Below are 19,025 nucleotides of genomic sequence, written 5' to 3' on the forward strand. Positions count from 1 at the left end.
CGAACTGTGTCCTCTCTCTCCTATTAGATTTTTTTAAACAGCTTGCAATACTAAACATAAATCTATCCTCTCCAGAACTCTACTCCCCTTCCAAAGTGAATTTCCTTTGCCCTCACTTGGTCGTGGTAGGCAAAACGGTCCCAAAGACATAGTCCCACATCTTGCTGGTAACACCAAAACCGAGCTCAAAGTTCTTGTAATGATGAGCGAGATGATATCGCTTCATTTCACGAAGGTAAGCTGGGAGACGGGTGTGATGTAGCGCATAATGGCCTGGACAAGACAATCGTTAGATGAGACTCCCCAGATATAAAAGAAATTGACTTACCCAAGTCGTAAACGACATACATGGCAAACGCGCCCGAGATGATACCATTGGCAATGGCCTTGGGGAAGACAATGTGCGCAAGCTTTGTAAAAGGCGTTTGAAGGACAAAGAACAGCAAGGGGGGCATGACGAGCCGCAGCTTGTCCATCGGAAGGTAATGGTGAACACCATGGAGCATGAAATGAAGGGTGATAGCCCATCTTGTGTCGGGGAGGTAGTAGTCAAGGTGGAAGAGGAATCGGTGCATGCTGTATTCGAGAATGGTCCAGATGAAGACGCCGAATGCGAAGCAGAGGGAGAAATAGCCGAGAGCGGCGAAGGAAGGGACGGGGATGGATGAGGGGAGAGGATAGGTGAGGATGGATTTGGCGGTGATCGATCTGCAGATGTCAATTTTGGGCGGTAGCTGTAGTGCGAAGACACTTACGAGTCGGTGAATTGCAACATAGACAACCATCCGATAAGACCAGCGATAGGCCACCAAATCATCGGCACGACCCACCATTGTGTTCTGGTGAACGGCTCCAGCAGATCACTTCCAAACAACCTGGCGCTCTCTTTGAGATGTCTCGGCTCGTGGACTTGGGAAAGGTAGTACTCTTTGGTCCAAGGGGCGTGCCAAACTTGGATGAGAAGAGGTTTTGTCAAGTCAATGAATTTGTTAAGGTTGTAGTCGGAAAGAAGATCCGTGTCAGAGGGTTGAAAGTTTTCATCGCAAACCCAGTCTTGTTTAAAGTCAGCATCATCAAGTACCAAAAGTTGGTCAGCTTACCCTCCGAAACAATCTTTTCTCCGCCACCCAACTCTCCCACCTCAAATTCTTCGAGCATCTCATAAGCCGCCCTAGAGTGCTGGTGAATATCCTCGTCGCTCATAACCTTGCCTATATCTTGGCCGGCATAGGAGAGGATGATGTCGTCTCCTCCGGGGTGGTCATCGAGGAAAGAGGTAAGGTCGTAGACTTTGCCGTTGTAAGTGCAGAGCGTTGAGACGCGGGTGTTGTCTAGGCAGGTATCAGACGACAGTGAATGGCAGAAGACGAGAGAGACTTACGCTTCGCGACCTCGGCGAGGGAGTAAATGTGCCCTCTGGCATGGGTAGGTTTGGCCATGGCGTCGTTGACGGGTGACTGGTTCGCGTAGCGAGTGTGTATCTGGCCGTCTATGGGGGATACGGCGGGCTGAGTGGCGAATGAGAAGGGGCGTGGCGTTTGCGGTGAACGAGTGACTGGCTGGGCGAGAGTGATGGGAGAAGAAGAAATACGCACGGACCCGGCGTAGAAATGGAAAGAGAAGCAGCAGTCGGATCGGAACGGTGGGATGGCGGGGAAAAAGCACCTCTTAAAAAAGTTACAAATAAATAAACAGAAAAAAAAACACAAACAACGTGGCGCGTGCGTCACTGGTCGCTCGGCGGGCGGCGGTGGATTCGCGATGGACAGCCCGTGGGAGAACATTCACTCGCCGTCGGCGAACGAACATATCCATTATTACGATATACCCAGAAACATTCCGAACATTTCCAAAAGATCTCATCGTGCACAACCACACACTTGCCAACTCTCCACCAATGTATGCCATGCCGCAGTGTATGGGGACATCTGAGGGCCGAGGGAGAGTTTTTGCTGTCCACTCGCTCTTCATCTGCAAAGTCGTACGATTGCGGCAAATGCGTCAATCCTCTTCTTTCATTGGTTCTGCCTAGTACAAGATCGCCTATATTGGTTTGTCCTGATCCGAGTCGGTAAACTCTTCCGCTCTCCTTTGAGTCGACATTCAAATGTCCAACGATGTTACTACATGCAGATATATACAACGAACCCATTTTAACAAATGCTATTTATCGAATCATGTCCATAGATCATGATAATCGAGTAGAGACTGCCGTCTCGCGTCTAACCATTCTTCATCCTACAAAATGCCTAGCTTCTTCCCACTCCTCACTCGCCACACTCTTCCCCATCAATCCTGATCCATGCAACACTTCCCATCCTTCCTCTTCTTCTTCCCCATTATCAATAACCTGTTCATCCACCATCGTTGATAATTTCAAAGCTTGTTCGGACGCATCAACATAAACACTAGCGCGGGAAGACACAGACATTGACATCCGCTCTCCCTCATCCCCCTCTTCAACCGCCTGCCCTCCTTCATCTTCCCGCTCTAGCAAAAACCCCCCAGCTCTTTTCCTTTGTCTGCTGTGCCCGAATTCTGACTCTCATTCATCCTCTCACTGCCTCCCCTTCCCTGGCTAGCAGGTGTGTCTGACTCTTTAGGCGTTGCAGTCGGTGCAGGGGACGAAATTTTACGCGTTCTCGTCCCCGTACCCTTACCCATAGCCTTACCCGCACCTGTCGTCGGTCCGGCACGCGATAACGTCCCACTTCCTTCCATCGCACGTATCTTATCTCTGACCGAAGAAGACGTTGATCTTACCCCTGGCGTACCGGTAATGGAACCGCCGCGGAGGGAAGATGCACTCGGCGAGCGTCTGGTGGTTGGGGCGCTAGGAGCGGTAGGAACATTAGGGGTACTGGCGCCAGGCTGCGAGCCTGTCCGTGTGCGAGGCTGTGCTGCTGGATTGGGACTTGACGATTTTCGTCCAGTATTTGAAACAGAGGCAGCAGCGGAGGCTGAGGTAGAGTTGACAGTGCCCGTCGGTGGCGTGGGGATAGGAGATGGCGAAGGGGATAAACTTGGGCGACTCGAGCGCGGGGTAGCGGATCGTAACGGGACCGTCTTTTTTTCATCTTTTTCCTTTTCTTCCTTTTCAGATGTAGAAGACAGTTTGGTACTGGACGAAGTGCGGGGTTTGGTCACTAAGCGAGAACTGGTTGAAGAAGGCAGGGACGTGCGGGAAGTACGAGATCTGGTAGGATCGGCGGCTGGGGCGGGAGGTTTGGTGTGGGCGATGGCGGGCTTCGTAATAGAAGGTTTGGATTTTGTGCTTTGTGAAGCAGTGGTAGTAATCGCAGCCGGAGCTTTCGCCTTTCCCTTATCCTTCTTTCTTTCGTCATTCTCTGATTCCTCTGGTGGTTCAACCTCTTCAAAGGCTTCTTCAAATATTTCCTCCTCTTCCTTGAACCCCTTTGCCACCCCCGCCTCCTTCTCAAACGCTTGATTCATCTCTTCCGCTCTTTCGTTCATCTTATCCAACCATCTCTGCAACAAATTCGCATTATCCTTCAACAGCCCCTCATTTCTCTCTGTCAAAGCCGAGATCTCGAGGTTGAGGGACATGATCTCATCCGACAGAGTCTCCATATCTTTCTCCCGGTTTTTCCAGCGCAAGTCCCATTCAATTACACGTTTTTCCAAAGCGGCCCGGTCGGCACGGAGGGAGTTGAGTTCGTCCCGAAGATTAGCGGCGGTGGCATCGCGTTCGCGGATAGCGTCTGTTAATTGGAGTTGTTTGTTCTGGGACACCGCTTGACTACGGTAGAGGGTAGATAGTTCGTTCCGAAGAGATGTTAATTGGGCATCAAGATGGGTTAAAAGTGGTGCAGTCCTGAAGCAAAAAAAAAAGAGTTAACTCAACCCTCCCTGATATCTTGCTTCGATTGACATACCCGTCCGGTCCACCCCCACCACCTCCACCACCACCGCTCTTCAAGAGAGCTTTATTCCGAACTTTGAGTTCTCGCGTTGTCTTTGCAAGTTTACGATCTGGAATCCATTTCGTATATCAGTTTCCCCCCGTCACCCATGCAAGGAGCTAGGAAAGAACAGAGGGAAAACGTACATTGATCGACAATGTCAGTGTAAGGCTCTTGTTGTCGCTGATTAGCAATAAGGCGCTCGCGAATGACGGACTGCCATTCTGGCTGAGACATGGTCGCTCGGTGCTCCCTTATTGGTGGTGGTGGGGAAAAAACTTATGTGAGGTTTGCAGTTGAAGGAGAGGAAGAAATGCCGTGTATATCGTTTCGGCACTGAACAAATACATAGTGGATGACGCTCTCACGTCCGCAGTGTCCCGATCCATGTCCGTGTACCCAGACAGTCTCATACACATGTATTTGATTCCGTCGTCTGTATAAATTGAAATGCCTCCGTTAGTGCCCGGACATTCTGTATGGGATTGCCACCACACCCCACTCGCCCAATCCTTTCTTTAACAACTATCTACATCTACTTTCTATCCATTTGTCAACATTCACAACATCCATTCATTATGGCTACCAGAAAGAAGCATCTTCTCAAGGTAATTGTGACCTTCTTCAATGCAAGGATAATGCTGACTTGAGCAGGTTATCATCCTTGGTGACTCCGGGTACGTTTACACGCACTTCAGGGGACAAGGCGTCATAGCCTACCCATCCTGTGTATACCTTCATGCCTCAACACATGCTGACTCTACCACTTTTTGGATTTTCAATTTAGGGTCGGTAAGACTTCGCTCATGAACCAATACGTCAACAAGCGATTTTCTACACAGTACAAGGCTACCATTGGCGCAGACTTTTTGACTAGGGAGTTGGTGGTTGATGATAGGGTCGTCACTATGCAGGTAAGTTTCTTCTCGATTCGTTATGGTGTCTGTGATATGGCGGAAGCAGCGCTGGGGAGCAGCGCCAGGATCGAGCAGCTGAGTGGGCAAGAGGCATAGCGGAAAGTTGATAAGGCCCTTGCCACGGCTATATCCGCCCTATCTCATAGACATACCAAAGATAGGCTCGCGGTAACGTAGCAAGCTATCGAACGAGCTGCTAATATCACTGTAATCACAGCTCTGGGACACTGCCGGCCAAGAACGTTTCCAATCCCTAGGTGTCGCTTTCTACCGTGGAGCCGACTGCTGTGTCCTCGTATACGATGTCAACTCCAACAAGTCTTTCGAAGCGCTTGATGGCTGGAGAGATGAGTTTTTGGTGCAGGCCTCGCCCCATGACCCCGAGAACTTCCCTTTTGTGGTATTGGGCAACAAGATTGATATGGAGGAGTCTAAGAGGATGGTACGTTCATTAACGTTATTAAACAGCACTTTCTGTGCTAATATTGTTATTGTTCTTATGATAGGTGTCCCAAAAACGAGCAATGACATGGTGTCAGGCCAAGGGCAACATTCCTTACTTTGAAACTTCTGCCAAGGAGGCTATCAACGTCGAGCAGGCTTTCCAGACTATTGCGAAGAATGCTTTGGCGCAAGAAGCTGAGACTGAATTGTGAGTTGAATCTTCGTCTTATGTGGCATGAGTTATTCCAAAGTTAATCAATATATGTGGTCAGGTATGCCGACTACCCTGACCCAATCAGGATTGACTCCGAGAGCACACAGAACTACGGGTGTAACTGCTAAAATCTCTTCCATTTGACCTAAACCCTCATTCTCATCCTGTGGGAGAATCGCATCAAATTGGTCACCCGCCTTTTTCAAGTGATCCATAATGATATCCCAATGCGTATCAGCCACTATCAGCCTTTGTTCCTGTTCTATGTGCCCCTCCCTTCCCGAATTTATTCTCCCTATTCCATGACCCCGACTCTCTAATTTAATTTCAGACTTCTATTCTTTCTCAGCCTTACGCGCTTTCTATGGACTAGAAGAAAGAGTCAAGAGGTTAAATTTAATTAATCTTTTCGTATTGTAGAATTTGTATTATTGAGGATGCTATGCTTGAATATGAAGAGAACATCCTTGACATTTCAGAGAGACTTCTTGCTTCAACCCACACACAAGCTGCACCCTTAAAGTCTGGCTTACAGGGTAATGTACAGTATACGTAATGTATCTATCTACATGTACTCCCTCAGTAGTAGCAGAATCTCTTTGTACAAAAGGGCCAATGTCCGTATTAAAAATAAAAGGCTATAAGCATACGATAATCTAGTTCTGACATCCGTTGTTGGTTACCATCATCGTGATTGGTGTCATGAGAAGTGATTGGAGCTGTTGTATCAGTGCCCTGTTGAGTCTGGCTTCTTTTCTATAACCTCATTATGTTAATTCCCTTCACAATTACAATTAGTAGGTGAAGAACAGTTCAAACCAACTTCAAATTGGACTCGGGAACCCGCGTCAGACAGGGCGCCAATCCTTGTTTGGTTATCGCCATCTTCTTGTTGGTGCACTGAAAGGTCCTCTTTCTTCTGGTTCATTTTTATCTGTTGACTGTTGAGAGAGAATGGATATAGTGGGGAGTTTGAGAGCTCATTTCTGGGGATGATTTTATAGTGCTCGCGTGGGCCTTCTTTCTTTCTCTGAAGTTGAGCTCCGAACTGACTTGATGCAAAAGTACATCTTTCGCTTAATAGAGAAGAAAGGATGAAAGGAGGACGACGACTAAACCAATGTGCGTCTCATTACTGAATGTTGATTACCCCTGATCCACTTTTCTTGGGTGGGCACTTCCTTTATGCGTCGATCTGGTTAGACACGAAGCTAGCTTTGAACGTGATCATGAGTTATCCATTTCTTATCCTGAAGCCTGACTTTATCGCACATTGCTTGGCAAAGTTTCAGGCGATGATGACAACGTCGTCCTATTACATCACATACAACAGATATACTAAAATTATCTGGGAAGAAGTTAGCCTAATGAATAGGGAAAAAGCCATTCTTGTTCAACTCACTTTACAGATGCTACAACCATGCGCGCCCCTTGAAATTACTCACTGTACCCCTTTCTGTCATCATCTTTCGACTAGAATCTCCCACTTGCCCCACCAGAACTTTAATTAAACCCTCCACCAAAACCGCCACGCATTCCCATAAATCCATACCCACCTCCAAACCCTCCAAAAGTTGCGCCCGTCCTCCCGCCTCCCCATGACGACGCATAACTGACCACTGGCTGACTGTCATCCGTAAAATAGACTCCTGCGCCAAACTCGTTACCGTATCCGTGCGAGTCACCTTTATCTTCATTGTCGAACATACACCTATGTATGTGCTTTGGAGGTGCTTTCTTGGGATTGCGGGGCATGGCGGGTGACTTACAAGGGCACACACGGTCGGCTGTGAGTGGGAGTACATGGTTTCGGAATGTTTGGAAAATTGCTCGATTATGGTCGTCTTGTCGTCGACCAAGCTGGGTTAATGAGCTCTCAAGGTCTGGTCGGTCGGGAAGAATGAGCTTGATCCGGTTGTTTAATTGGTGGATTTTGGGGTATTGGAGAAAGTGCTTGAAAATTCTGTCCATCAAATCGATAGTAGAGTATTTCTCCTCGTCCTCGACTTCAAAGATGTACCAGATTGGTACAACTTTGTCATTATCCAAGTTGAATAGATAAGGCTGATACCCATTAAGATCCTTGGTCAGACGGACGTGAAAAGTGAAGCGTCGAAGACGAATGTTTTGTCTGGAGGCAAGTAACCGGATAAGGGATTTGTACTGATCAAGATATATTGAGTGATCAAAGTAGAAATCTGGGTGGTCGCTCTTGTCAATTGGGACGTCATTACAGAATGACGGGGACGGAAGTTGGCGAGTAAAAGTATGATCGATGATGGCGTCCCATTTCGGTGTAATGTCGGGGTTAATGAAATTCTCGCCAAGATGGACGTGCTCGATTGCTGGGAAAGCTCGTACAGGAGAACGAGGGACCGCATCTCGCCAATGAGGATTGACTTGGAAACTCCACTGTTCGCTCCACCAAGCAATACGCGCGGCGCTGAAGAACTCTTCAAGAGTAACAACCTTGACGTTCTTGAGTGCTTTGGCTTTACGCTCACCATCTAAACGTCGTTTTACTAGCGAATCATCGAGAGGGTAGAGGACACTGAAAACATTACCGGTATGTAGATGGAGATGGCGGTAGACTTGAGGGACTATAAACTTGTAAAATTCCCTGGAGACTCGTAGGTAGAGTACGTCCGTAGGGTCTTCTCCCAGCACTTCGTCGGATATGAGATATGACAGGGATCCAAGTGGCTCCAGCGGTACCTTGGGGGAGACTTGCTCCCGGCAAGGGTCTGGAAGCATTCTGAACAGACCGTCGTTTGAGCTTGTGTATTGGGGCGGGTACGTCTAGGTCGGAAGAAGAGAATAATTGCCTCGACGTGAGATCACGACAAGTGGGAACAATCTGGATAGACTGGACTTGAGAATGAAAGATTAAACTGAATATATGGCGATGAGAGAGTAGAATGTAGACTTTTATACCAGTTACTTACACAAAATATCCCTCTCTTGAGGATATCCTCTCTCAACATCTCCGTGCTTATTATGTATATATACGCTACTTTGAACATGCATTACTGCACTTTTCTAGAACAATCCATCCCTTCTCTTTCAATGTTCGACGGCAACTTTATAAGCAATATAAACAACCTCCCTCACCAGATCTCACTTTGGCATGCCTAACTGATCTATGATGATGACGACATTCCCGCTCTTGGCAACCAACAGCGAACGAACCAAACAAAGAGGCTGGCAGAAAACGAAAGTAGACTCAACAGAAGCCTCTCGACATACGATCGCCATTGCTTTATATGACGGAAAGTTAGAAAACAGGTATAGTTGTGGATCCTCCAAAGGCGTTGGAAGAGAAGCGTGATAATTTGTTCCATGTTAAGGCAGAGGATCCTCAGCTTTATCGATCGGCCTGTCCCGTCCATTTGAAGAATCATACTAACCATGTACGCTTCCCAGTCACACTTGACGGGGAAGGTTGAAGTAAGCAGCTCATCCACTACCAAATAACTCTGTGATAGGATGGTGAATATTGTATTTTATTATAACATTTTCCTATGGCTCCTCTTTTCGCCCATGTAATAGTTGAACAACCATTTCGGCCTGCACTTCAACTCCAGAGCCCACCCAGTCCGTCTCAAGCAACACTTGCTCCAACTCCTCACCCATATCATCATCCACTTCGGATAGCGCCAGGTATATCTCTTCAGAAGCCATTGCACGTATCTATAATCCCACCAGAATTAGGTTAGAATCTACGACATCGAAATGATGGACTTACTCGAGGGAAGCGATGGGCAAGGAATAGCGAGACTAGGGAGGTGGCTTTTGAACGCACTTCCGAGGGAGCAGTCAGGCAAGCGATAACACTGAAAGATGACGACACTGTCAGCTAGGTTACAACCGAGTTGAAACAGGAACACGTACACCCTCATGGCGGCTGATATTCTCTCAATAGACTTCATATTTCCCAAGCCCCTTGTTGCAGCGCCCAGAGACTTCATCAGCCTGTAAAAGGTTAGCCGAGCAGTTCATGTGGAAAGACTACTACTTACACGTCAGCCGCCCCCTTGCAATCTTCAGCATCCTCAATGTCCTCCCATATGTTGGCAGACAACAGCTTATGCAGTGTTTGTAGCGTGGGTATGAATATGCGGTTTGAGTTGAGGTTATCGGCCATAAGGCTTGAAATTATCTGCAGGACGGGAACGATGGTTGAAGTGTGAACCATCAGGTATTCGATAAGAGGGTGTAGGGCAGAGTTTGACTAAATAAGTGACGGTCAGCAATTGAGAGGCATAAAAAGTGCGATACTTACCAAAGTGACCACCTGGCTGCCTATCGTAAATATCAGTCCGGCTACAAGCTCTTTCCTGAATCGACTCTCCAAGAGCGGCATTGCAGATTGAAACCATTCCTTCTGGTCTACATATCTGAATCCTTCCTCAGCCAATTGCTTTTTAGACACGCTCATTGCATCTTGCGTATCCCACTGCCACCCACACTCTCTCATCCTTGCCAAAGCCAATGCTGAGGCCGAACGAACGGATTCGAGCTTCTCTACACCTTGCTTTACTAATCCACCGATGGCTTCGTCGCAAATTCCAGGCTCGAGCATTGAAGACAAGGAAGAATGTGGCGGAAGGGAAGCTAGTACACGGCCGATGGAGTCGAGAGATGCAATACGAACCCACGAGCCAACGTCGCCTCTTTGATCAGTCGAGTAGTCTTCAAGACCTTTAATGAATGCTCGAACGACCGTATTGAGAGTTGTCGATTCAACTATGTTTTGTCAGTATGTTGGCATTCACGCATGTAAACCTAGCGTTCTCACCGACAAGAGATCCATCCATTCGTTGGACAGCGATATCTCCCAAGGACCTTACTGCCCATCGCCTACTTTCAACTTCAGTCTTTATGGGATCTTTTAACAATCCCAAAAGCGCCACGACAGTCTTTTCCGCCATAGAAGAGGGAGCAGTGGGGTACTGGATATGTCCAAGCGCTAATGTAGCCGACTGACGTTGCGTAACTCTGAACGACCTCAAATCACTGATTAATCTATGGGTGTGTGTGTTAGCTTCCTTTCGAGGCTAAAATTGACCATACATACTTGTTAATGTCCTTCTCACAATCTCTTAGCTCACTCAACCTCCTGTATACACGCGCCATACTTTCATGGACTTCCACCTCTCTTCGCTTCGACGTCAGCTCAAAGTACCTTGCTAGGACCGACTGTGTTGTGGCAGAAGAAGTTATAGAGGGGTTGAGGATAGTGGACAAAAGATCACAAAGGGCCGACAATACATCGGCTGCTTGTTGAGAAACTAAAGTCGCGGCACGAATGGTAGCAAGGGCATCGAAGATCTGCAGGAGTTGTCAATTGACGCTGAACTCGACACGCAGAGACGTACAATCTGGTTTCTGGGGTCACTGTCCTCAAACATCTCTGCTACTTCCTTTAGCGCTACAAGAGCACCGTGAACATTGACAGAATCTAGAGAGACCAGTTCCTTTAATTCTCGCTGCAAGGCATACTCCAACATTTCCTTACGGTCTACCTCAAGCAGCTTTCGTAGCGCTTGGGCTCCCAAACGTCGAATAGAACAATCCCAATGTCGAAGTGTGATATTATGTAGATGATCAATCATCGCCGTTCTATAAACACTGTGTCTGCATTTCTGGTCAGATTTGGTATTGTGTAGGTTTTAAGGGGTATACTCACACCCCAACTGCTTGAGAAGCTGTTAAGAATGCTGTTCGGCGCACGCTTACGCTATGAAAATCTGTCTTGGCCAAAACATCGATCCCTTCCGGATACACTCCCGTCCTCCCTACACCTTCCTGGAAAGCTGCGCTCGCAGCTCGACGTACTCCAACCTCACGGTCGAAACACGCCACGCAAACAAGATTGGTTGCGATGGTATTTGCATAAGGTTCCAAAGCTGAAGGCGGACAAGCTCGGGAAAGAGACCACAGGAGGTAAGACGCAGCGTCACGGACGTTCGCGCCAATTGAATGGGAGGCCCGACGAAGGTCGAAGGTAAGAGCCTTGACGACCCATTCTACCGCGCCTCCTACGGCTTCGCCCCAGATTAGACCTCGTCGACCCATCTCAGCCAGAGCCAAACACACTCCGTGCCATCTCGCTTCTCCTCTCTGCACCTCTGAGCCGCCGAAGCCCATTGTCCCACCTGAAGCCGAAGATCCTCCAGGATCGATGACGGTTCCAAATGAAGTGAATTGGACGGGTTCTTCTTCAGTGCCGGCAAAGAGGGCGATGGTAGCAAGGACAATTTGAGATGAAAAAGCTGGAGGAAGCAAGGCGGAGATACGAGAGAGATATTTGGCTGACGAATAACGTACGATCGTGTCCTACGTAGGTTCGGTCAGATCGTGGTAAAGAGGATGATGGAGAGATCCACTCACTTTGTCAGAAAGACCGCCCATTAAATCATCCATTGTTTCCTCTAAACCCTCTGGCAAGTCGACATCATCGTCATCATAGTACTTTTTGCCAAGTTTTGAAACCCATAATCTGCCTTTGGCCTTAATTGCCAACTTCCTAATCAGACCGGACTCGGCTGCGGTTCTTGACCCTCTGAGATGCGGCAGTAATTTCTCTTCCAAGAAGCCTTCCACTAGTGGGAGGTGATTAGGTTTGAGGAGGGACGAGAAAAGGGCAAGCAAGGTGAAGAGTGACGCAATGAGGTGGCTCTCTGATTCGCGATCCCCTTCCTCGATCTCAGATGTTGCCCAAGCGAAGAACCCTCGGAGGTTTTGTACAGAATCCTCTCGAGACAAAAGCCTAGCGAGTACAAGAGCAGCATATGCTCCTTCTCTTCCCGGTCGATGCAGAAGAGGCACTGCCAAGAATGTAACCTTTTGAGCAAGTTCGGAGGCGGCGACAGGGAACAGCAGCTCCGCAGACGGGAGATCGATACCATAAGGTGCGCTTGAGACGAAATCGTCCGAATCTGAAAGGGCCGAAAGGTTGAACGGAACAGTCAGAAGCAAGGCTAGCCAAAGCAAGAGTACGGCACGAAGCTCCCAAGCTGTCGTGGGAGATAGTAGATGGTGATGGGGAGTTGCAGGGCTTGTTGAAGCAGAAGGTGGGGTGGGAGGGGATAAAAGCTTGATGAGGATAGGGAGATTAGGTATCGTTGATGGAAAATGGGGGACTGCACGTCATTGTGAGCAACTGCAGTCTACAGTCATTGAGATACTTACCAACTGCCTTCCATCCGCGAACCTTGACCACCCAGTTGAGCACTCGGCCTAGTCTTTCAAGCCTTTTTGGGTTAACTGGATTAGAAGTACAACTGTCTTCTTCCACAATTGTGTGCAAGCTCTTCTCCAGAAGTTGCATGAGCGGCCGAACAATCTCGTCTAGCGACGGGTCGAGTAAGCCGGGCATTGGCAAATAATAGTCCAGCTACCACAGGTGTCAGATGATGCAGGTTAACCACCAATTTTGACTTACGACAGCGCCCAAGCAAGTTACAAGCGCGTCCTCATCTTCATCCTCCTTTTCAGTGGACTCTTTGCCGATGTCTAACGTCACGAACTTCCGCAAAGAGTCCAGAAATTCAGTTTTGTGGGAGAAATGAGTGTATGTCGGCTCCCAATCATCAGCCAAGGGTGCGTTCGACATGTTCAAGTTGATAGATAGAATCTACTTGAAACACTCGCTGTGTTGGAGTGTACAGATTGTTGATAACGACGACGAACATCACTACATGCCATGCCAACGAAAACGCGTAACTTCCGACGCGTCGTGCTTTACGTAACTTATTCCTTGTCGCCTTCGGCAACCAGCATTGACCGAGGCTGCAGGCAACGAACTGTGAGATATGAACGACAAAGAACGAAGCATAAATCATTGGCGCCTTCGCAAGCATTTCTTAAGATTTGACGCATTTTAGGGGATTCAGTGAACCCTAGAGTAAAACTGGAGATGGTCCTATCCTCAAACTGAGGCGTGACCGAAAGACAGTAAGCGTAATGAATGGACATTGCTTTGGAGCTAACATGTTGATAACAGAATTATATGGTTCCGTTTGAATATCGATACTTGCTATGCAAGTTTCCATAGCCCCACCTATGTCCCCTACACCCGCTCAAATGTCCATTCTGCAATTACCATGGAGCTTTGACCAACCCTCGTCCTTTTCAAAGCTCCTCCCTGTCCAAGACTACATCTTTGACGAACTACTACTCATCGCACCCCTTTCCACAATCACTCTCACACGACGATACTATCAAAAGACAATACGCACTATCTATCGGGAAGTCTCTGTCAGCAATAAATTATTCTGCTCACTTCTGTGCGGAGATCGAACTGCCTTTGAGCGAGGTGTCATGGCGTTCGAGAACACGCACATCTTGCGCATTAAAAACTTTGAAGGCTTCAGTATCCTCACCCAGTTCCATATACCCTTATTATTTGCAACATTACGCAACAGGAAAATCTTTTGCAATGTCGAAAGGATTGACATCTCATGGGAAGCTATTAAAACGTTTTTCTTCACTCGTTGGTGTCAAGGCTTTCCTGCCACGACAAGCGATGACAGTAGGCTGCTCATGAGCCATGTTGGGAGAAAGTTTCGAGAAGTTGTCCTCTATGTCGACGTTGGAGACCCTACTTCCGGAGAGTGCTCCGAAGATATCCAAGCAATTGCGGATTATTTCTCCCCTCGAACGATGACAATGGTCAGCAGCTATCACCCTAGATCCGATTTTTTGGTTATTCGTCAAAATGTGAATGCACAGTTGCTACCTATCAGCTGGATGGGGTCGCAAACTTCACGTTTGATCATTCCCCACTGGCCTCTTATGGTCAAGCCTGGTTGCTCAATGGAAGAATCGGACGAGTATCAGAGGGCCGCGACAGAACAATGCGTCCTCAACTATATGGATGATCTATATGCTGTATGGAATGAGCTAGAAGGAGCGGATCTTCCGACTGAAGGTGTGGTGGTTTCAAAAATGGAGTTTTTTGTGTCGAAAGACCCTAAGGCAATCCGTGACCGCGTTTTACATAGCCCTCTACATACTCGTCAGGATACAAGCCGATTTTTGAACAAGGGCATTGTGGTCAGGGAACTTGATGAGGACATCAAAGATCGGTATGATCTTCTGTAGAAATCTTGGTTCCGATCGAGCTCGCAATTTGTATGCGTGATGATATGTATGATATTCGTTGGGAACAGCTAGCTGTATGGGAAAAGGCGACGAGGACAGCAAAAGCCGAGATGACTTGGAGATTGTTCCTACTTATTGCGGTTTCAGCAAGCAATCGTGTTTATTAGGCTGCCGGTCTCGCGTTTCTACTTGCTGGGACTGACCGAAATGGCTCATCGAAGTCTTCATCCGCTCCGCCTTCCGTTCTCGCCTGCTGCGGGACCATCGGCCATTGTCCATCATGCCGGGCTTCGTACTGGTACATGTCTCTCAGCCGAGACTGCTCGGTCTTTGTTGCTTCTACTGCGTGTACGTATTGCCTTCGATCATCCTGCGATTGAAGCTGCGCCTCGCCTATAACATATAAAAGGCCACCATTACATACACCCTATCATGGGCATATACTATCAATTCTTCCTCGTATGCCAAGCACACTCCGAACAGTCTTGGTGAGCACCACACTCGCGGCTGCTGTAACGTACCAGCAACACTTCCGCCTCGTTCGGCTATACCCTTCCATGCCAGCCCCCCAATTTCCTGTGCCACCAGAACCACCATACACCTCTCAAGCTTGGGCAGAATGTAATGCTGGTGATGCATGGGTTGTGGATATCCCCAGTCTGCACCTTTCCAACAAGGGAGAGGAGGGAGAAGACGGAAAGATAGTATATACGTTCGCGCGCGCTTTCTGGAGCACATGGGCTTTAAGGCTGGAGGGAGCAATTGTCAATGGTTTGGGAAAAATAGGGGTAGTGCAGCCTTTTGAAGAAAGTGGAAAAATACAGTCTGTTGAGAGGGGAAGATTTGATAAAGGTGCCACCGAAGTAGGAGGTTGTGTATGTGCCCCTCCCATATTCTATGTTCAGTCCGCGGCCTCATTCTTACTCCCACTTCATTAGTTCATCTTAGAAGCCAATCTCTCGTCTCCGCCTACCACAGCCTCCCAGACCCTTTCTTGCGGCTCGCTCATCTACCGATGGGGCTCCCTTTCCCTCTCCGAGAAATCCCTAGGAGGGTATCACGTCCTCTCTATCGTTCCTTCTCCCCTTCCGCAGCATATTCGTCTCAACTTTACGACATACCTCGTTAGTGAGGGCTACGAGAAGTCGAATGGTTTTATTTTACCAAGCACACCATCCGTATCGGACAATGCAGGACTGGGAAGGAAGGTGCTTGCGCAATTCCACATGATTTATTCTCGTCTGCTGGTGGACCTTGCGCTCAGAAGGCTCGGAGTGGCCGTATCTTGGGTATAGATTTTAGGACGATATAATAGGGAATGAGGAAACCTCGTTGGTAATTATGAGACGGATCACGAAAGGTTTGTGTGGATATGCAAGAATCAGAGACACTGCCTTGTCACAAACGGTAGTGTCTTCTTGGAGATACCTCTCTGAGCTCAGAAGGCGTGCCAATGTGACATTACGATCAAGATGATTCATCACTAAATGAATGACCTGTCCAGGCCGAGGTGTAATGAGATTTCGGCGGTTTTGTTCCTTCCAAATTCCTTCCTCATCCAGCTGCTCCACATGTTATCAGTGTTCAGTATAGCTAGTGCGGCAACCAATTGGCGATATACATGTTTTCCCAAATGGTTGATCATGAATGACTGCTTGCTGTTCTGAGGCGAGAAAAGTCATAGTTCTATTACCGATGTCCAGTAGTTAGTATTGATGTACATAGGCAAGTCATAATTCCACTGTCCCATCACCTGAAAGCCCTATTGTGCCCCCCATAAATACAGCCTCCCTTGATACACCCTTTTGACCTCGTACCCAAGGCAAGAGGGGCAGGCAACCCCTGAGTGGATGACATCAAACCCTCCTACCACCCCCCAATATTATATTTTAATAGCTGGAAGTGACACCAGTAATGGAGATGGCTTTTCCACGATGCAGCTAATCTGGGGGTGTTGATGTCAAAAATCTGGGTCTTGCCTGCCTCTGGACCCAAGGACATTTCTCTCAGTGAACCTTCTCCTTTTTAGCACTTTCATTTTGCCAAATCATCATAGGTTCAATCTGTAATTATTGGAATTGCTATCTTTCATCAACTATCTTCGATAGTACAGGGGTTAGTATATCCGCTTTTCAGGAACTCAACTTCCAACGTGGCGCGGACGACCCGGGTTCGAATCCCGGTCGGAGAAGATCTTTTTTTGTTTTTGGGTTTTTTAGGGCTTGTTCTTTTCAGTAGATGCATGATTATTTGTCTCACAGGCACAGAAAGATTGACATGCGTTTATTATTTTTATCTCTGTGAGTACTCTTCGATATTTCGAATGTTGACAGTTGATGGCTGTCTCAAAAATCCCTGACGCAAGGGTGTTTCGTGCTTACGCATCTCATGTTGATCTTTTATGCAAAGAGGCAAAGCGAGGACCCCGTTCCACCATTGCCAAGGTAGGATTGAGAAATCGTACATGTTGTCACGTGAATGAAAATAGCATCTACTACGCAAGACCTATACTCTAACAGTTATGTCTATCGATTAAAATTCATACTATAACCGCCTCCCGGCTGCTGCTCAAACTTGAAATTATCAGTCGACAACCCAAAGTTCCCCAATAACGAATTGCCAAGGTCTTTCAGTTTACCCATCATCTCGTCGTACTGCTTCTTCTCTTCCGACTTGATCTTGGGAGGGAGGACGATCAGTGAGCGACGGATGGAGGGGAGTAATGGAGAGGAGGCGGGAAGCAAGGTCTTGAGCAGGGTGTAATCTGTCAGTAAACTCCCATCAATCGGGAGATTTGTCAGTCCTGGCGTTTCAACAAATGGTCTGAAAAAGAGCTATATAACACACCCTGCTGAGCGGAAGTAAGGGCCGTAAGGGTTCCCAGACGTTCATTGGCCGTTGCACGACGGTGAAGACCCTTGGTATAATGGGGGTCAATCTTGAGCGCTTCTGTACATGCTTTAACCGCATTTCCGTCGTCTTTCTGCAAGTTTGATAGTCACAGTCAGCAAGATGCGTGAGAAGGATGAGGTAGAGATGAAGAGACGCACGATGGCAATGTAGCACGCAGCAAGATTCCCCCAACAAGCCTTTGTACACTCTTTAATTTCATCTTCCACTTCTTCCCTCTCCAACTCTTCCGGCGACTTGCCCTTCTTAGTATTTTCTTCTTTCTGGATAGCCACAGCTTCTTCCTCTGTGACTTCTTGAAGACCGCTAGGCACGGGTTCTTCTACTTTCATTTTACCCTTATCATCGTTTTTACTATCTTGTTCCTGGTGTTCGGGGTCTGTAGGGTCAGATGGGAAAGTTGGCAGGTGATCGATGGCTAGTTTGTACGATGCGATGGCTTGCTCGTATTGGGGAGGTTTGGAGGTATAATGAGAGTTGCCCGTAATTTTGTGTTTGGTCGCTCTGGATAAGAGTTCCTGGTCAGAAGGTCAGCATCTAGGTACTAACATGAAAGGCTTGATCTAGAATATATGGCACAGCGGAAGAGGTCAGACGAGGAATGGAAACATACCTTGAGCTCGGAAATGGTAAACATGGCTTCTTCCGGATCAACCGTCGAGTGAGCGTCTTCAAAAACTTCATCTCCGCTATCATCGTTATCATCGTCACTCTCATCATCCCCCAGATCCAATATGTTCTGATTTCCCTCTTTGTCGGCTGAAGAGGCAGTAGCCTTGGACGATTCCCCATTTCTGTCACCCCATTGGAAATTTGCGGGCTTTGCCCATGCTGGGGGCTGGAACTTGCTAGCATCAAATTTTGGGAGGTTTTCGAACTGATCTTCTTCTGCAGAGGTCATTGTTTGAAAGGCTAGTTATAAAGGTATATCAAGTAAAGGATGCGCCGATTGGACTTCACTTCTATATGGACAAGAGTAACAAGGACAGAAAAAGTGATGACGAAGGCGAGTATAATAATTCTGCACGTCATTACTAGCATTTTCGCCACCATTTGATTTGCTTCGTAGGCTCGACACAAGCAGCTCGACGGACATCGGCCTGTCTCCGACTCGGCCTGGCTGAGCGAGCTTAGTATAGGGGAGTGCATCTCCCTGTTACAATCATAATCACATCGCATAATAGAAATCCGCACGTACATTGGGCTGGATCTTTACAGACTGCTTGCTAGTTCGATACGGTTCATAGAGCTAAGGGTATGATGACGAAATGTCAATAATAATGGTGGAACGAAACCAAATTTGTCTTCTGTATAGAGTCCCTCTCTAGTCGTACTGGGCGTCGACTCAGAAGATGGAGAGACTGCGCTTGATCAAAGGCATTGGTCTCTGCCAGCAAACAGCAAAAGGAAAACGGACAGGCCAAAAAACCATTGTATTTGATGTTTACTATTCCGTCGATATTTGCCTCTTTCCATCTGCTCTTTAGCTTGGCCATGCTTTATCCGTCA

The 19,025-nt window shown here is 47.6% G+C and overlaps 7 protein-coding genes and 1 non-coding gene across 8 annotated transcripts; 3 read left to right on the forward strand and 5 right to left on the reverse strand.

Moving 5' to 3' along the window:
* Positions 1–112: 112 nt before the first annotated feature.
* Positions 113–1,784, reverse strand: CNBK2810 (hypothetical protein; the record flags this gene model as incomplete). Its single annotated transcript, XM_767817.1, has 5 exons — positions 113–273; positions 329–708; positions 756–1,053; positions 1,101–1,331; positions 1,382–1,784. The coding sequence occupies 5 exons, from the start codon at positions 1,782–1,784 to the stop codon at positions 113–115; spliced, it is 1,473 nt and encodes a 490-aa protein (XP_772910.1).
* Positions 1,785–2,490: 706 nt separating this feature from the next.
* Positions 2,491–4,160, reverse strand: CNBK2820 (hypothetical protein; the record flags this gene model as incomplete). The annotated part of the gene is made up of 3 exons (XM_767818.1): positions 2,491–3,760; positions 3,897–3,993; positions 4,070–4,160. 3 exons carry the CDS (start codon positions 4,158–4,160, stop codon positions 2,491–2,493), a joined length of 1,458 nt encoding a protein of 485 aa, XP_772911.1.
* Positions 4,161–4,501: 341 nt separating this feature from the next.
* CNBK2830 (hypothetical protein) lies at positions 4,502–5,626 on the forward strand (the record flags this gene model as incomplete). Its single annotated transcript, XM_767819.1, has 6 exons — positions 4,502–4,531; positions 4,578–4,600; positions 4,711–4,837; positions 5,058–5,282; positions 5,347–5,492; positions 5,557–5,626. 6 exons carry the CDS (start codon positions 4,502–4,504, stop codon positions 5,624–5,626), a joined length of 621 nt encoding a protein of 206 aa, XP_772912.1.
* Positions 5,627–7,001: 1,375 nt separating this feature from the next.
* On the reverse strand, positions 7,002–8,252 carry CNBK2840 (hypothetical protein; the record flags this gene model as incomplete). Its single annotated transcript, XM_767820.1, has 1 exon — positions 7,002–8,252. One exon carries the CDS (start codon positions 8,250–8,252, stop codon positions 7,002–7,004), a length of 1,251 nt encoding a protein of 416 aa, XP_772913.1.
* A 765-nt stretch (positions 8,253–9,017) lies between these two features.
* On the reverse strand, positions 9,018–13,116 carry CNBK2850 (hypothetical protein; the record flags this gene model as incomplete). Its single annotated transcript, XM_767821.1, has 12 exons — positions 9,018–9,188; positions 9,244–9,331; positions 9,390–9,470; positions 9,518–9,729; positions 9,781–10,244; positions 10,297–10,523; positions 10,576–10,829; positions 10,877–11,135; positions 11,188–11,837; positions 11,892–12,643; positions 12,693–12,897; positions 12,946–13,116. The coding sequence occupies 12 exons, from the start codon at positions 13,114–13,116 to the stop codon at positions 9,018–9,020; spliced, it is 3,534 nt and encodes a 1,177-aa protein (XP_772914.1).
* A 449-nt stretch (positions 13,117–13,565) lies between these two features.
* Positions 13,566–15,901, forward strand: CNBK2860 (hypothetical protein; the record flags this gene model as incomplete). The annotated part of the gene is made up of 4 exons (XM_767822.1): positions 13,566–14,590; positions 14,774–14,954; positions 15,131–15,481; positions 15,545–15,901. The coding sequence occupies 4 exons, from the start codon at positions 13,566–13,568 to the stop codon at positions 15,899–15,901; spliced, it is 1,914 nt and encodes a 637-aa protein (XP_772915.1).
* An 803-nt stretch (positions 15,902–16,704) lies between these two features.
* Positions 16,705–16,797, forward strand: CNBKt050. The gene is given in 2 exon segments: positions 16,705–16,742; positions 16,762–16,797. It is a non-coding gene; the product is annotated as a tRNA-Glu (tRNA).
* Positions 16,798–17,131: 334 nt separating this feature from the next.
* On the reverse strand, positions 17,132–18,417 carry CNBK2870 (hypothetical protein; the record flags this gene model as incomplete). The annotated part of the gene is made up of 4 exons (XM_767823.1): positions 17,132–17,370; positions 17,454–17,589; positions 17,657–18,034; positions 18,130–18,417. The coding sequence occupies 4 exons, from the start codon at positions 18,415–18,417 to the stop codon at positions 17,132–17,134; spliced, it is 1,041 nt and encodes a 346-aa protein (XP_772916.1).
* Positions 18,418–19,025: the final 608 nt, after the last annotated feature.

Source organism: Cryptococcus neoformans, chromosome 11, assembly GCF_000149385.1.
Source record: "Cryptococcus neoformans var. neoformans B-3501A chromosome 11, whole genome shotgun sequence".
Taxonomy (NCBI): Eukaryota; Fungi; Basidiomycota; class Tremellomycetes; order Tremellales; family Cryptococcaceae; genus Cryptococcus; species Cryptococcus deneoformans.